Source organism: Fusarium keratoplasticum, chromosome 1 (assembly GCF_025433545.1).
Source record: "Fusarium keratoplasticum isolate Fu6.1 chromosome 1, whole genome shotgun sequence".
NCBI classification, from domain to species: Eukaryota; Fungi; Ascomycota; class Sordariomycetes; order Hypocreales; family Nectriaceae; genus Fusarium; species Fusarium keratoplasticum.
Genome location: NC_070529.1, coordinates 442396 through 455178, shown reverse-complemented (window position 1 = coordinate 455178; position 12783 = coordinate 442396). Strand labels below are relative to the sequence as shown.

At 52.9% G+C, this 12783-nt stretch overlaps 3 protein-coding genes and 1 pseudogene across 4 annotated transcripts, besides 1 other annotated feature; all 4 read left to right on the top strand.

The window, feature by feature from the left end:
• Positions 1-201: 201 nt before the first annotated feature.
• Positions 202-1919, top strand: NCS57_00015200 (uncharacterized protein; the record flags this gene model as incomplete). The annotated part of the gene is made up of 2 exons (XM_053050242.1): positions 202-526; positions 574-1919. 2 exons carry the CDS (start codon positions 202-204, stop codon positions 1917-1919), a joined length of 1671 nt encoding a protein of 556 aa, XP_052918757.1.
• Positions 1920-3114: 1195 nt separating this feature from the next.
• On the top strand, positions 3115-4846 carry NCS57_00015100 (uncharacterized protein; the record flags this gene model as incomplete). Its single annotated transcript, XM_053050241.1, has 4 exons — positions 3115-3527; positions 3592-3926; positions 3986-4531; positions 4797-4846. The coding sequence occupies 4 exons, from the start codon at positions 3115-3117 to the stop codon at positions 4844-4846; spliced, it is 1344 nt and encodes a 447-aa protein (XP_052918756.1).
• Positions 4847-7029: 2183 nt separating this feature from the next.
• NCS57_00015000 lies at positions 7030-8141 on the top strand (annotated as a pseudogene). The gene is made up of 2 exons: positions 7030-7987; positions 8035-8141.
• Positions 7030-8141: a sequence feature.
• Positions 8142-9147: 1006 nt separating this feature from the next.
• NCS57_00014900 (uncharacterized protein) lies at positions 9148-12660 on the top strand (the record flags this gene model as incomplete). The annotated part of the gene is made up of 1 exon (XM_053050240.1): positions 9148-12660. The coding sequence occupies one exon, from the start codon at positions 9148-9150 to the stop codon at positions 12658-12660; it is 3513 nt and encodes a 1170-aa protein (XP_052918755.1).
• Between the last annotated feature and the right edge of the window lie 123 nt (positions 12661-12783).

The window sequence follows — 12783 nt, the reverse complement described above, 5'->3', positions numbered from 1 at the left end:
CGGTGGTTGTCGCGAGCCGAAACCCATCGATCCAGCCCACGTCCCTCCAGTGCCCTCTTTATTGAGCACTTGCGACAATAGCCCGATTTGAGGAGCTGAAATTACCCGGCTGGCAAATTCGTCCATGATCTGCGTCCCACACGGTTTCGCGAAATTTCTCTCATCGACGTCGCATCCCCCTCAGTTCCATGAGCGCACGAGATGAGGAACTGGGGGTGTCGCTCGTGTGTCGCCTTGCTACTAGCTGCCCTCTGGGCCACCAGTATTGAGGCGGCCGACTACAGGAGACACGATGGGGTTCACCGGATCGAGAAGAAGGCCCAGATCACAGCGCCCGCTGTGTTGGAACGGCGAGATAAGGAGCAGTGCGGCGCGGGCGAGAAGCTGTGCGCGTCCAGCCTCGATGGTGGATGCTGCCCGGAAGGTTACGACTGCGCGAAGGAAAGCTGCTTTGCGGTTACGAAAGGCCCTGTGACATGCCAGGGAACGAGGGTTGGATGGTACCAATGCGAAGCCGTCTTCGGAGGTGGGTTTTATCGAGACTCTTTACGGACCAAGGCTTACATATAATAGCGGGATGCTGTCCGGACGGTTATGTGTGCAGTACGGGCGGTAATTGCTTCCCACCGGCGGGCGTAGCATATACGTACGGCTGCCCGGCGAGCCAGTATCTCTGCCCATCTTCACTGAGTTATGGGTGCTGCAACAGCGGTATGGCCTGTGGCGTTAATCAGTGCTATTCTACAAAACCCGTGACGATCACGAATACCATCGTTATTACCACCACCGAAGACGGCTCCGAAACGACTTACAAGACAACCGACATTACCGTCTCAACCCCAACTATGCCCACGGAGCTTCCTACAGTCCGCGACGGTAGCGACGAAAACCAGGCGGTACTCAAATTCTTCCCCTCTGCTATTCCCAAGAGCAGCCCAACATTGACTGCGGACGACGATGATAAAGGCGGTGGCGGACTCCCAACAACAACACTCGTGGGCATCGTGGCCGGTTCTATTGGATTTCTCATTATCGTACTGGTGGCGGCATACATCATCATCCGCCATCTAAACAAGGTCGTCCGAGCTGTCAGCACCTCAAAGGTGTCTGAACCCTCCAATCGCTCCACCGCACGACCACCTGTGAAGGAGTTCAAGTCGACGGACTCGCAAGTTGATGAGTGGAGCGCCAACCCGTTGATAGCCCCCCCTCCGAGACCAGCAAACCCCGGTCCGGATTCCGGGACCCCTTCACCGTACAACCTTGCGAGCCCCGATCCGAGCTCCAACAATCCCACTCCTGGAGCGGAAGGTTACCACGCAGTATCAGGCAGCGCGGGAAATAGCAGACACACCAGCTTCGATGCTATGGGCAACCGGGAAGATTACTTTAATGCGGCAGCTGTTGGTCAACAAAGATTCAGCCAAGTCTCGGCGTCAACAAGGAACCGCTCAAGTACTGATACGCACGCTTACACCCACGTTCGACAGTGGAGCAACGCTTCTGAGAATTCTGACGGGACTCCTGGAGTGATGCCCAATTCTCCTCCGATGGAACTCGAGGCAATACCTTGGATACCGGAATTACCAAGCTCGCCTTCATCTGTCGTATTTCCTCCTCTGGACGAGCGAAGACGATCCTCTAGCAGCACTATCAGCGCCCCAGCCCGGCCACCAGTAACTCAACGTCTATCTGGCGGACAGCGAGTACGAAGTGAATCACTCGGTCAGAGCAATCTGAGTATCGTAAACGAGGAGATGCATGGATTCCACGGTCCGAACGATCACTTTGTGGGCCAGACAGACACGCACCGGCCAGGGACAGGCGAGTCCGGTGGCCGATCGCGATCACACTCAAATACTCAGCAACCGGATACACAACAATCTAGTACACAACAATCGAATACGCAACAACCATAACACCTATTATACAATCACTATTTGCATGTTTTTTTATTCTCTGAAATTGTCACGATCTGGTAAGCGGTTGGAGTTTCAGTCATGGGGTTGGGGAACCTGACATAGCGTGGCACGGCGTTATTTGGAGGAGAGGTTACTATTGTGTGTTAAACAACTGGGCGGTTTTATAAAGGTCTGGTTTGGAAATGAATAAGCATATATGGCATTTGGACATGTACCAACCATCTTTTTTTCTTGTCTCTGCTGGTTCTGGGAATCATTGAGTTGTGAAACTATCTGAGGGAACCCATCAGCGGCTCGCCAAGGCTGCAGGAAACATGATTGATATTTTATAATCAAGCACATGAAGTCCGCTCCTCGTATTCCGACTGTACTAAAACCTTGTCTCCCGAGTCATGTCTTTCCGCTTACAAGAAAGGGTAGACGTTCGACTAACACGACCCGAGGGATCGGTTTGGCGGGCCGCTAGGGATGCAGATGCAGGGACCGGGCCGCACCATGGCCTCCGTGGCGGTTTGGGATTAATGAGGATCAGAGATTGATAAGGATAAGAATCTGAGTGGCTGGTTAGGATAGTCTGTTGTTGAAATGTTTGTTCGGTGGATGTGTTGTGAATGTGGGAAGTAGGAGTGAAGCTTAGATGGCATGGCAGAGTTGCAACACAAGTCATAGGGATGTGAGGATTGGGGTTGTTGGTACGTCATGGCGTGGGTATTGGCCAAATCATGTAAATTCATAACATTGTATGTATTTGTATGTCATTTGATGCGACGTTGGGCTTTCATGTCTCGTTCAGCTCGTGCAGTTGCATGCGTTGTCCTGCACAAGGTCATTTTGGTCCATCTACAACTTCACCGATACATCATCATGTCAGCATGTGGCTATGAACTGCAGCAACTAGACACTGCCTCGACACTCGGATGCCTTCCCAATGGCTAGAGTGAAACATTGACTAGATTGCTGCAGGTATATCGCAGGGCAGACAGACAACTCATCCTGCAGTAAGCAACTTGGAGGGTATGCCAGCCTCGTTTTGATACACTAGGTGTGTAAAGACATATAAACTCCGCTCGAGGAATTCTGGAAATTCCGATTAATCTTATTCATCTTAAAAAGTCCAGGCGTTTGATGACACAAAGACATTCCCTCTTTCTCTACTCACTTCATACATTGACGACCACGACGACGGAAGCAAATGGACGGCATTTCAGGTGCTGTCGGGCTCTTCTCCCTCATACTACCAGCCGTAACGAGCCTCAACTCCAGAATCTGCAAGGTTGTTGGCGAAATAAGCGAAACAAAGCGCGCCGCCCAAGACCCCAAGGTGCTCAAACAGCTGCAAGAGGAGCTAGCCACGTGGGACCAAGTGCTCCAGAGCATTAACAACATCAAAGGGTCTGATGGTCAGCTTATAGTCAAGGCAACGTCACACTGCAAAAAGTATGAAAAGGCGTTGCTCAAGACGAACAAGTGTCTTGAACGGTTCCGACAAACGGAGGTGGAGGACTGGGGGGAAATCACTAAGATCCTCCTAAAACTTAATGATCTGAGAAAGTCGCATGAACGTCACCGAAAGGAGGTGGAAAGATGGATTCTCAGTATTAACACGTGAGTGGTTCTGTTTGAGAGCGTCACTATGGAGATCTCGCTCTAACTCCTAATGTTCCCGTAGGATCATGGTCAATCTGACCCACGAGAAGCTCACCCGTCATGAAAAACGTTATTCTGAAGCCTCCGATGCGCAAGCACACAAACTCGAGAGCATACATGAACGGATCGAGGGGATAGAAGCACTGCTCAAGAACTTGTCCCGGGACCACAACACGATGCAGCAGACGGAAAGAACCAGCCCCGTCGCAGAGTTGGCTGCCATCGCAGATGATCTGCGCACCATCTGCTCACAACAGATAGTAGAGAGTGTTGTAAGCATGAGGACAAGGGACGAAATGTACGACAGCAGCTGTGAAGAGGACGTAAGCGAAGTTGGAAGTAAGGACTCACTCGAAGGTATGTGTCCAGATGTGACATAAGGTACTCAACACGCCGTCCCTAACAATGCTGAGCAGGATCGTTTGAAACGCGACGCCAGGGTTCACTTACAACTAGAAGCCAAGGGACGCAAACCATGCTCAGCTACCCAAATCACGACGACATCACCGACTTTGTTGATTCAAACCCAACGCCAACGAGTTCGAGGCTTCAACTTGAAGAATATTCTAATGACGAATCGGCTTGGGATACTGGCTCAAGGAACGAGTGTTTCAGTGAAATAGGATCCAGCTCTTCATTCACTACTGGCCACCTCGATGGGGGCGTAGATGTCATGGATCAAGCACGCCCCGAAGATGATTTTGATCAGTACACTGCGTCAAATATCGTTCTAAAGAAGCTCGAGTCATCTACTATCAAGGAGTGCGAGCGAGTTGTAGCGGGTTCCTTCGGCCAGGCCACACGCGGAGGTCCCGAAGTCCTGACCATGGACTCGGAGGAATGGCACAAAGGCGTATGGGAGCGATTCTGGTTCTCGAAGGGCTACACGATCGGCATCGCATTCGAAAGAGACTGGGGACCCTTCCAAAGCGACCTAGGTCTGGCGACCTTGTCGAATGCATGTAAGTTCCACCACCTGGTGAGAAGAGTCTCCTTTATCACTCGAAAGCTGGACGACTTTCACGACCTCCGTCGGGGGCTTGTACGAGGTGCGGGAGCTTTCTTTGCCTGGAACATGGCCGAAGGTTGCCCATATGACGAATGTAAGCGGAATTTGGATCTTCTTTGTGCGGAATCTTTGATCAGAGTGGGCGAGGACTCTTCCAGGTGGGAGTCTACAGTATTCTGCATCACAGTTCCATGGAGGCTATATCGCTTTTGGACCAGTGTACGTGAACGTTCTGGAGTCGGTTGTCTTGTCGACCAAGGCCTTTTAGCGGAAATCCCCATCAAGATTACGGGAAGGGACGGACAGACGTGGCAGCGGTTGTGGTACCCAGAGACCGTCGAGGGGGTTAAGGGGATCCTTGCCATGTTCCACGAGGTGAGTAGCAGCCCCAACTAGCAGGATTATGGCTAATTCCTGACAGTTCTCACTCCCCAAGCGCTGTGGGTCTTTTATGCTTCCCCGACGGTTTATAGTTGCTGTCTATAAAACAGGCACGGCAGACGAATGGGTGAGGTCTATTTATAAGTCACTAAGCATGGACCCGAGCACACAGATCCATTATCTCGGGAGCAATGGGGAATTTGATCCCCCTTTTCACCTAGTCACTTCTTTATAATGATGAGCTTGGAAGCTGTACACCGGAATCGCCATACTCTATTCTACCAATGTCTAGGACGAGGCAAAGTATCAAAGGATGAGCTCTTCGAACTTGGGTTTGGTTTTACATCTTAAGGGATGAGTGAATGATCAGATATAATTGCGTCCAAATGTAATGTAACTTTAGTGAGCAAATCTAGTTCTTCTGGTGTATATGATGGGCCAAGGCAAAACACTACAACCTCCAGACTATCCAATCCCAGGCGTAATCTCGACGATCAGCCTGGCCTAAAGGAGACTTTGGCTTGTTTCTTGCTGCTGCTCGCCCCTTTCATAGGATTCGCGGACGCTCCCCCACTGTCTATCTGTTGGAATCCTGGACGTGCTTAATCTATAGTCGCCTATTTGTCGCTTCCAGTCCGTTGCGAACGGAGATCCTTCGGTTCCCAGATCCCGCCAGACCTTCATTATCACCGACGAGCCGTTCCAATACGCCTCCAAGTCTGTCTCGCAGTCGGAGCAGGACCAGTCGACTTTGTCTACCCTAGACAGCCTCGGTGCGCGAGGTGAATTCCTATGAAGGAACAGGTTGAGTTCTAGGTGATTCAACACCGACAGCTCCTTCTCGCTGCGGTAAAAGCGGACGCTCCGATGCTTGCAGGCTTTGAGAATTGGTGACAGGCCCCAGTGAGCCTCCGGTGGGGTGTACGTGCAAGTGTAGAGAATGAGGTATCGGCCATGAGCAACCTTGGGGTAGTAGCATTGCTCAAGTCTGATACTTCCTCTACCACGCGTTGGGCTTGGAGAGTCGTGAATGGTTTCCGTGAGATGAGCTGGGCTTAGTAGCTCATCGAGATGTGCCTTCTCTTGGGTACTTTGAAGCCCGAAACGAAGATATTTGAGCGCAAGTTGAACGTGTCGGTGACAAGGGAGTTTGAAGGGCTCGGTCCATGGGTTCTCGACCTCAAAGAAATTTAAACGGTAGCAATCCGGGGCCATTGGTGTTCGATGTGAATCTTCCATATAGGTGGGATGTGTTCGGTCGCAATCATCGCAAACCCATCTATCAGTCCGATTGCTGATGACAGCGGTCAGATATTCCAAGTGCTCGTCCCAGTCCAGTCGTCGTTCCGCATTACCTGGGCGCGTAAGAGCTTTCTTTACTGCCACACAGGTGTGGGTGAAGATGAGCTCTGCGTGTAGTGGGAGGAAGCTAGCGATGATGAGTAGGATATCGAGGGGCATTTGAGCAAGGAAGGCGTTCGCAGGTTGGGGCTCTCTGGGGTGGGATCCCAGTACCACAGGCCTCCCCTTTCTTAGCATAGAGAACCAATTTGCACCTGCGTTGAGATCCATTGTTGCGTTGGTGATAATACAGGTTGTCTAGGAATGGCGAGGTATGTACCAAACAAGGGACAGTACCGCAGTCTTTTATAAACAGTCGTACAGAACATGTCACTGTATCAGAGTTTGCTGCCAGATCACTGGAGAGGTTATATAAGTGCGGACATGCACGAAAAAGTTGCACACGGCTGAGTGGAAGTTTTGAGTTGCTGCAAGGGAAAAGCTTCACTCATCAAAGGACCACCCAGGCGTTGACAATCAGGTAACTCTAACGATCAGGTACAAGTGGTGTCGAATCAGTTATTCACTTGGATATGATGAGTCCAGAAAGTGATGCTATCGACATTTACATATGAACGAAGCAGGTTGGAATGCCTGGCGTTGTCCTTCATTCGGCGTGATGTTACGCCGCTTACAGACTTGTACTTCAAATATCTCGCAACAACCTCAGCTCATCCCGTATCATTCATCTTGAACATAAACTTTTCATGGAGCCGATATTCCAACTAGTTACACATTTTGCACACTGAGAGGATGGTCTCGAGCATCTTGCATCACTTACACGCGTGGTTTCGACCCACTCTCGCAGCTCTCTTTCAGCGCAATCTCCCTTGGAGTTATCGCTGGCGACTGCTCGTCTTTCAGCCTGCCATTCTTCTCACCTACTCTATCGCGACTATCCCTTGCCTCCTTTACCGTCCTTTTACAGTTGAATATCTGCCTATCGTCCCAGGACGCTATGTGCGGGCCTTGATCTTCAAGGCGGCAGGTGTAGGCAAGGGCAGAGCTAAACGGCCGCTCCACGTCAACTTTCACTCCGGAGCCTTTATTGGAGGCTTGCCAGAGGGTCATGCTCGGTTCGATGACCGTGTAGCGAAAGAGACGGGTGCTGTGGTCGTGGATGTCGAATACCGTGTAGCGCCTGAGCACGTCTTCCCAGCAGCTATTGACGACGCCGATGCAACTATCAAGTGGCTGCAGGAGAATGCTGAGGAACGATGGGGCGCAGATCCAACTCTCATGACCACGAGCGGGTTCTCTGCGGGAGGCAATTTAGCCCTTGCAGCGACGCAGCAGAAGACATGCCATGCTCCATCGCCAACAGCCATCAAGGCCGTTACAAACTTTTACGGTGCAATTGATCTTCGGCTCAGCCCTTGGGAAAAGCCTCATCCGCCAAACATGCCCAAGAATGATCCTGCAAGAGTCTTTGTTCCTCTGTTTGACGCTTACGCGGGACCTGCTCGGGCAAAGCATTTTGAGGACCCCAGACTTAGTCCAGTGCTTGCAAAGAAGGAGACGCTACCGGACCGGATACTCTTGGTTGTTCCTGGTATCGACATTTTGGTGGCCGAGCAGACCGAGTTTGCGGAGCGAGTCAATGCTGAGGATGAGGCGGTCGGTGACAGGGAAGTTCCCCGGGTCGAGCTCATGCACGAGAAAGAGCTATTCCATGGGTACCTAGAAGGTGAGTTTCCACAGCTGCATTCACTTTTCAATACTGATTGGATATAGTTCCTGATGCGGTTATCAAGAGGGAGGTGAAGGACTGCGCTTATAATAGAGCGATAGAGGTTCTGCGTGAGACTCATGAGAAGTACGGTTGGACGTGGGAGGGCTAGGTGTGCGATTGAGCGACTTTAAAGATTGCGAGTTTGCTGTGTATTTGTTCATATACCCAACTCCATTTTAAACTGAATGCGATTGTGTTGCTGTCATGTCATACCAAAGTATCCTCTCAATGCAGCACAGGAATACTAGCGGCGTTAACCAAACGACTAGTTGCTCCTATTGGGATACACCGCCAACAGACCAGCGGTGAAGAACGATATATCAGATCTATGATGACTAAAGAGACCTTCGAGACACAATTACGCCATACCTATTCTTTTCGTGGAGGAATGCGGGAGCCTTGTAGGTGAAACCTCGCCCGTCCCAACGATCTGTTCCCTGGGAGCTGCGTTACCCTAGACTCTTCGATGCAGGTTTCACAAGCTAGATCCTTAGGCAAACCAAAACTGAAAGGAAAGTAGGAATCCAAGAGAAACAGGATTTGATGTGATGAAAACTGTAGGGCAAGCATGGGTTGTTGCCCGGCATTATCAAACAAGCGAGCTTCAGGAAGATAGCGAGTGCATGACATCACGCAAATAGCCGCCAGTCAAGCAAATATAGGTAGTGAATATTAGCACCAAGTCTACAATCCACCGCCCCGAGACAACGAAACTAGATTACGTAGATGAAAGAGACCCCCTCAAATCTCGGACGATCAATTCATCAATTAAAGGCAATTTCCGTTTGCAAACCCTCGCCGTTGTCGCGGTATCCAGACAGCAACCAACCAGGGGGCGACCCATGGGAGCAGGCCATGCGGCCCGTCGACCCAGCAACCAAGGTAAACAAAGACCAGGGCCTCTCCCAACTGCCTCGACCAACCATCCGATGCCACACGCACCCGGGCGGCTAAGCTTGACGACCGACCGAAAATAATACCTGCACCATCCCAGGAGAGAACCCATTCTACTCTCGCTTCTGCATCATCCTATTTTACTTTCCCCTGTGTGTGTGTCACTGCAAACCTTGCGGCGCACATACGAAAGACAGCTACCCTCCTCCGCCCGCCCTCAGATGCCCCGACGCAACAGGGCTGAGGACCTCGACTTCGAGATACACGTCGACCCTTCTTGCTTGAGCGATCCTATGGACGATAACGAACACAAAGGCCACGAGGAGCCAAAGGCGGAAGAGCAACAGCAAGAACAGAACAATACCACCACCAGCAACATCGATACTGAACAAGAGTCCCAATTGCCTGCTGAACCTAAGGCTGAGCCTGCGGTTGAAGCTCCAGAGGAGGACGGCAAGCCCATTGTCACACCGACAGAGCCCGAGGACGACAAACAATCACCCATCCTAGAGCCAGAGGCTGAGGACGACACACAGGACAAGCTCCAGCAAGATACTGAGGAGCTTGACCAAGATACCCCCAAGCCGGCTGAGGCAGAGCCTGAGTCCTCATTAGACGACCAACAACAAGCGGACGATTCCTACATCTCTTCTGAGGACGAGTCCGAGGAACACCAGGCTAAGGCTGCAGTGTCTGAGACCAAGGAAGCAGCCACCACTGAGAACCAAGAAGAAGAGACACATTCAGAGAGCGAATCAGACCGCTCCGAGTCTCGACGCTCTTCTGCTTCTTCCGGATCCTACCTCTCAGACCGCAGGCACTCTGACCGCACAGAGGCTCTCATCCAAAAGGCCGCCCGCGACATCGTCTCGCAGATTGGCAGCGACGACAAGAGAGATTCTCTGAGCAGCTACTCCGGCTCAGACGAGACCGGCTACCTTTCTCGCTCCGAGTCTTCAAGTGCCCGTCAGTCAGACGCTCACATGTCGGTCGAGGACGGCACAAGAGGCGGTGTGGACGAGGCTGGGGACAACAGCTCCCACCACGAGCACGAGGATGATGTGTTTAGCGACCGCAGCCCTCGAAGCTCGATAGGTTCCATCTCGGAGACTGATAATCGAAAAGCTCGGGAAGCCATGGACAGGATGACCAGGTCGCCGCGCATCTCTGGTATTTCCGGCATCTCAGGCATCTCCGAGTATGAGAGAGAGGAGGACGAGTTTATCCCTACCATCAGAGGCACCCCACGACCTGCCTTTAGGTCACCTTCCTCTGTCAAGGCCATGCAGATGTCCTCCCCTCCTGCGTCAGTCTTGGGATCTCCCCGTTCTAGCCGACGAGCACCTTTGCCAACTGTTTCTAGAATTGGATCTCCCCGCTTCTCAGAGCAATACTCGCCCAAGAAGACGCCGCCGCGCTTTAAGAGATCCACGCCGCCTCTGGTTCTTCTCCATGTCACCCTGCTGCCTCTGCGATGGCCCTGGGGAGACGTGCTGGAGAATGCTGACCCAGAGGATATGAGCCAGGAAGCCAAGACTATCCGTGATGCTTGGCGAACGCTGCAAGACCGCATGGGTGATACTACAGTCGAGCGAGGTATTCTCCTGCCCCATCCTCAGAACGACTACGAGGTTCTCGAGGAGCGGCTGCTGGAGGCTCTTGAACTTCCCGTGAGGCGACGGGCTCGCATTCTCGAGTGCGGCCACTATCTCGGTCCCTCCAACATGACTCTGGATGACGAGTCGTCAAGCGAATCTGAAGAGGATTCTGATTATGATGATGAGCCTGATACACGCCGATCTAGTCGTCGCAGCCAGCCTGAAAAGACACACTGGTGCAAGACATGCCGCTCAGACATCCGCTACGAGTCTCTTGGAGAGGGCAAGATCTTCCGCGTTAAGGTATACGCGAGCAACGGCCTGATTCGTGGCGGTGCCTGGGAGGCCTGCTGGAAGGAGATGGAGCGTGTCGACGTCGAGATTGAGCCGCTGGTTGATGCTGTTGCTCAGCATGAGCTCGTCCAGATGGAGGCCGACCAGGAGAGGGAGTTGGCCATGAGAGAAGCCGAGGAGGAGGAGCGATATGTGAGGTTAGAGGAGGAGCATAGGGAGTTTGAGTCGAGGGAGAGGGGACGACTTGCCAAGCGACGGGGCGAGAGCCGGAGTCATGTTGGTGAGGATGAGTCTCACCTGACGGAAGGCGAATCCCATCTCGAGGAGTCTCACCTTCAGGAGCGTAGTCTTCATGCCGAGTCACGTCACGAGGATTCTCATCGCGAAGAGTCTCTTCATGATATCACCCGCGACCATGAGGAAAGCCACATCGCGGACACCACAGAACCGGTGGGCGAGAAGGCTGCCGAGGATATCACCAAGGACTATACCGACGACCGGTCCTTTGACGAACTCGAGAAGGACCTGGACGAACATCTCCAGGAGGAGCATGAACGAAGAAGCCAGGCTGACGAATCACGAATGAGCCTTGGACCCGACGACGTCTCACATATGGACGCCCAGGCTCGTGCTGCTCCGTCTTCTCGCGCTTCCATCTCTCCTGAAGACATCAAGGACGAGGAGGAGCGTAAGAGGAGAGATGAAGAGAGATACAGGGAAATCTATGGCGATGCTCCCGCTCAGGATGAGCACGCACAATCTTTCCCAGAGCACGCTCAACATCATGATCAACAATATACGGAGCGAGGCCAGCCCGGTGCTTCCAACTACCAGGGAATGCCACCCTCTGGAGAGACCTACCCCCAGAACGAGGATCGGCAAAAAGCAATGAAGAGTGCCTCTCTGCCACAGCTACTGGCCGAGTCTGCGCGCGTGCTGATGCAGGACAAGAAAAACGTTCTCATCGGCCTTCTGAGCGTGCTGATTCTCTTGCTCGCTATCAGAGGAGGCCCCGGCCCTACACAGGATCCTAGAACGTTCCAGACAATTGTGAGGAACGCTGAGGTGCCTACTGTTACGGTGACGCAAGAAGCTGTGGTTCCTACAGCGGAGGCTATCAAGCAAGCGACTGCTTCCGCAGAGACTGTTGTCGAGGAGAGCAGCATCAGTGTTGAGTTGCCCAAGGAGAGCATCGCCTCAGAGAAGGCCGAAGTCCCTGAAGAGAGCCCCATCGTCAAGGAGGAGACCGTCGCCCCCGAGGAGAGCGCCGTCGAGGAAGAGCCCGAGGTTGTCGAGGAAAAGGCTGAAACCAGCAGCAAGTCCCGCGCCGCCAGCTCTCGCTCTACCACGGCTTCTGCTTCTGCAGAGTCCGTTGACCCTTGTGCCTCTTGCAGCCTGCCTCCCCGAGGTGGCCGTGGAAAGGACCCCTTCCGGGACCTCGTCTATGCTCCCCCACCTCGCCGCCGCGAGACTGAGACCGAGACACTCATCTCGGAGCGAGTCGTCCGCGTCGTCGAGACAGTGACCGCCATGGAGACTGCCACTGTCAAGGTCACCGAGACCGCGACCGAGGTTGTCGTCTCGCGGGAGACGCAGTATGTCAAGGCTGGTCCCGAAGAGAAGGCACACCAGAGGGAGATGGGCCTGGAGGTTCCTGGCAGGAAGGAACAACAGGTCCCCCTGGGCAGCTCAGAGGCTGCCCTCGAATATCTCGAGATCGAGGCCCCTGTCGACCAGGCCTTTGACCTCGAGGTCCCGCGAAAGGAGGCTGCGCCCCCTACGAGAGAAGGCCGCCAGGAGCTGGACGCCGAGGCGGAGCGCCTGGAACTGCCTTGGAACTGAAGCATGATGGAGGATTGGGATGGGGGAGCCCAGTGAGGGCCAACGTTTTCCATGCCGTGATGTAAGTGATTACGAAGGATATACCTAAGGACGCTCTTGTGTTTTTCTGATTGATGAAACAAA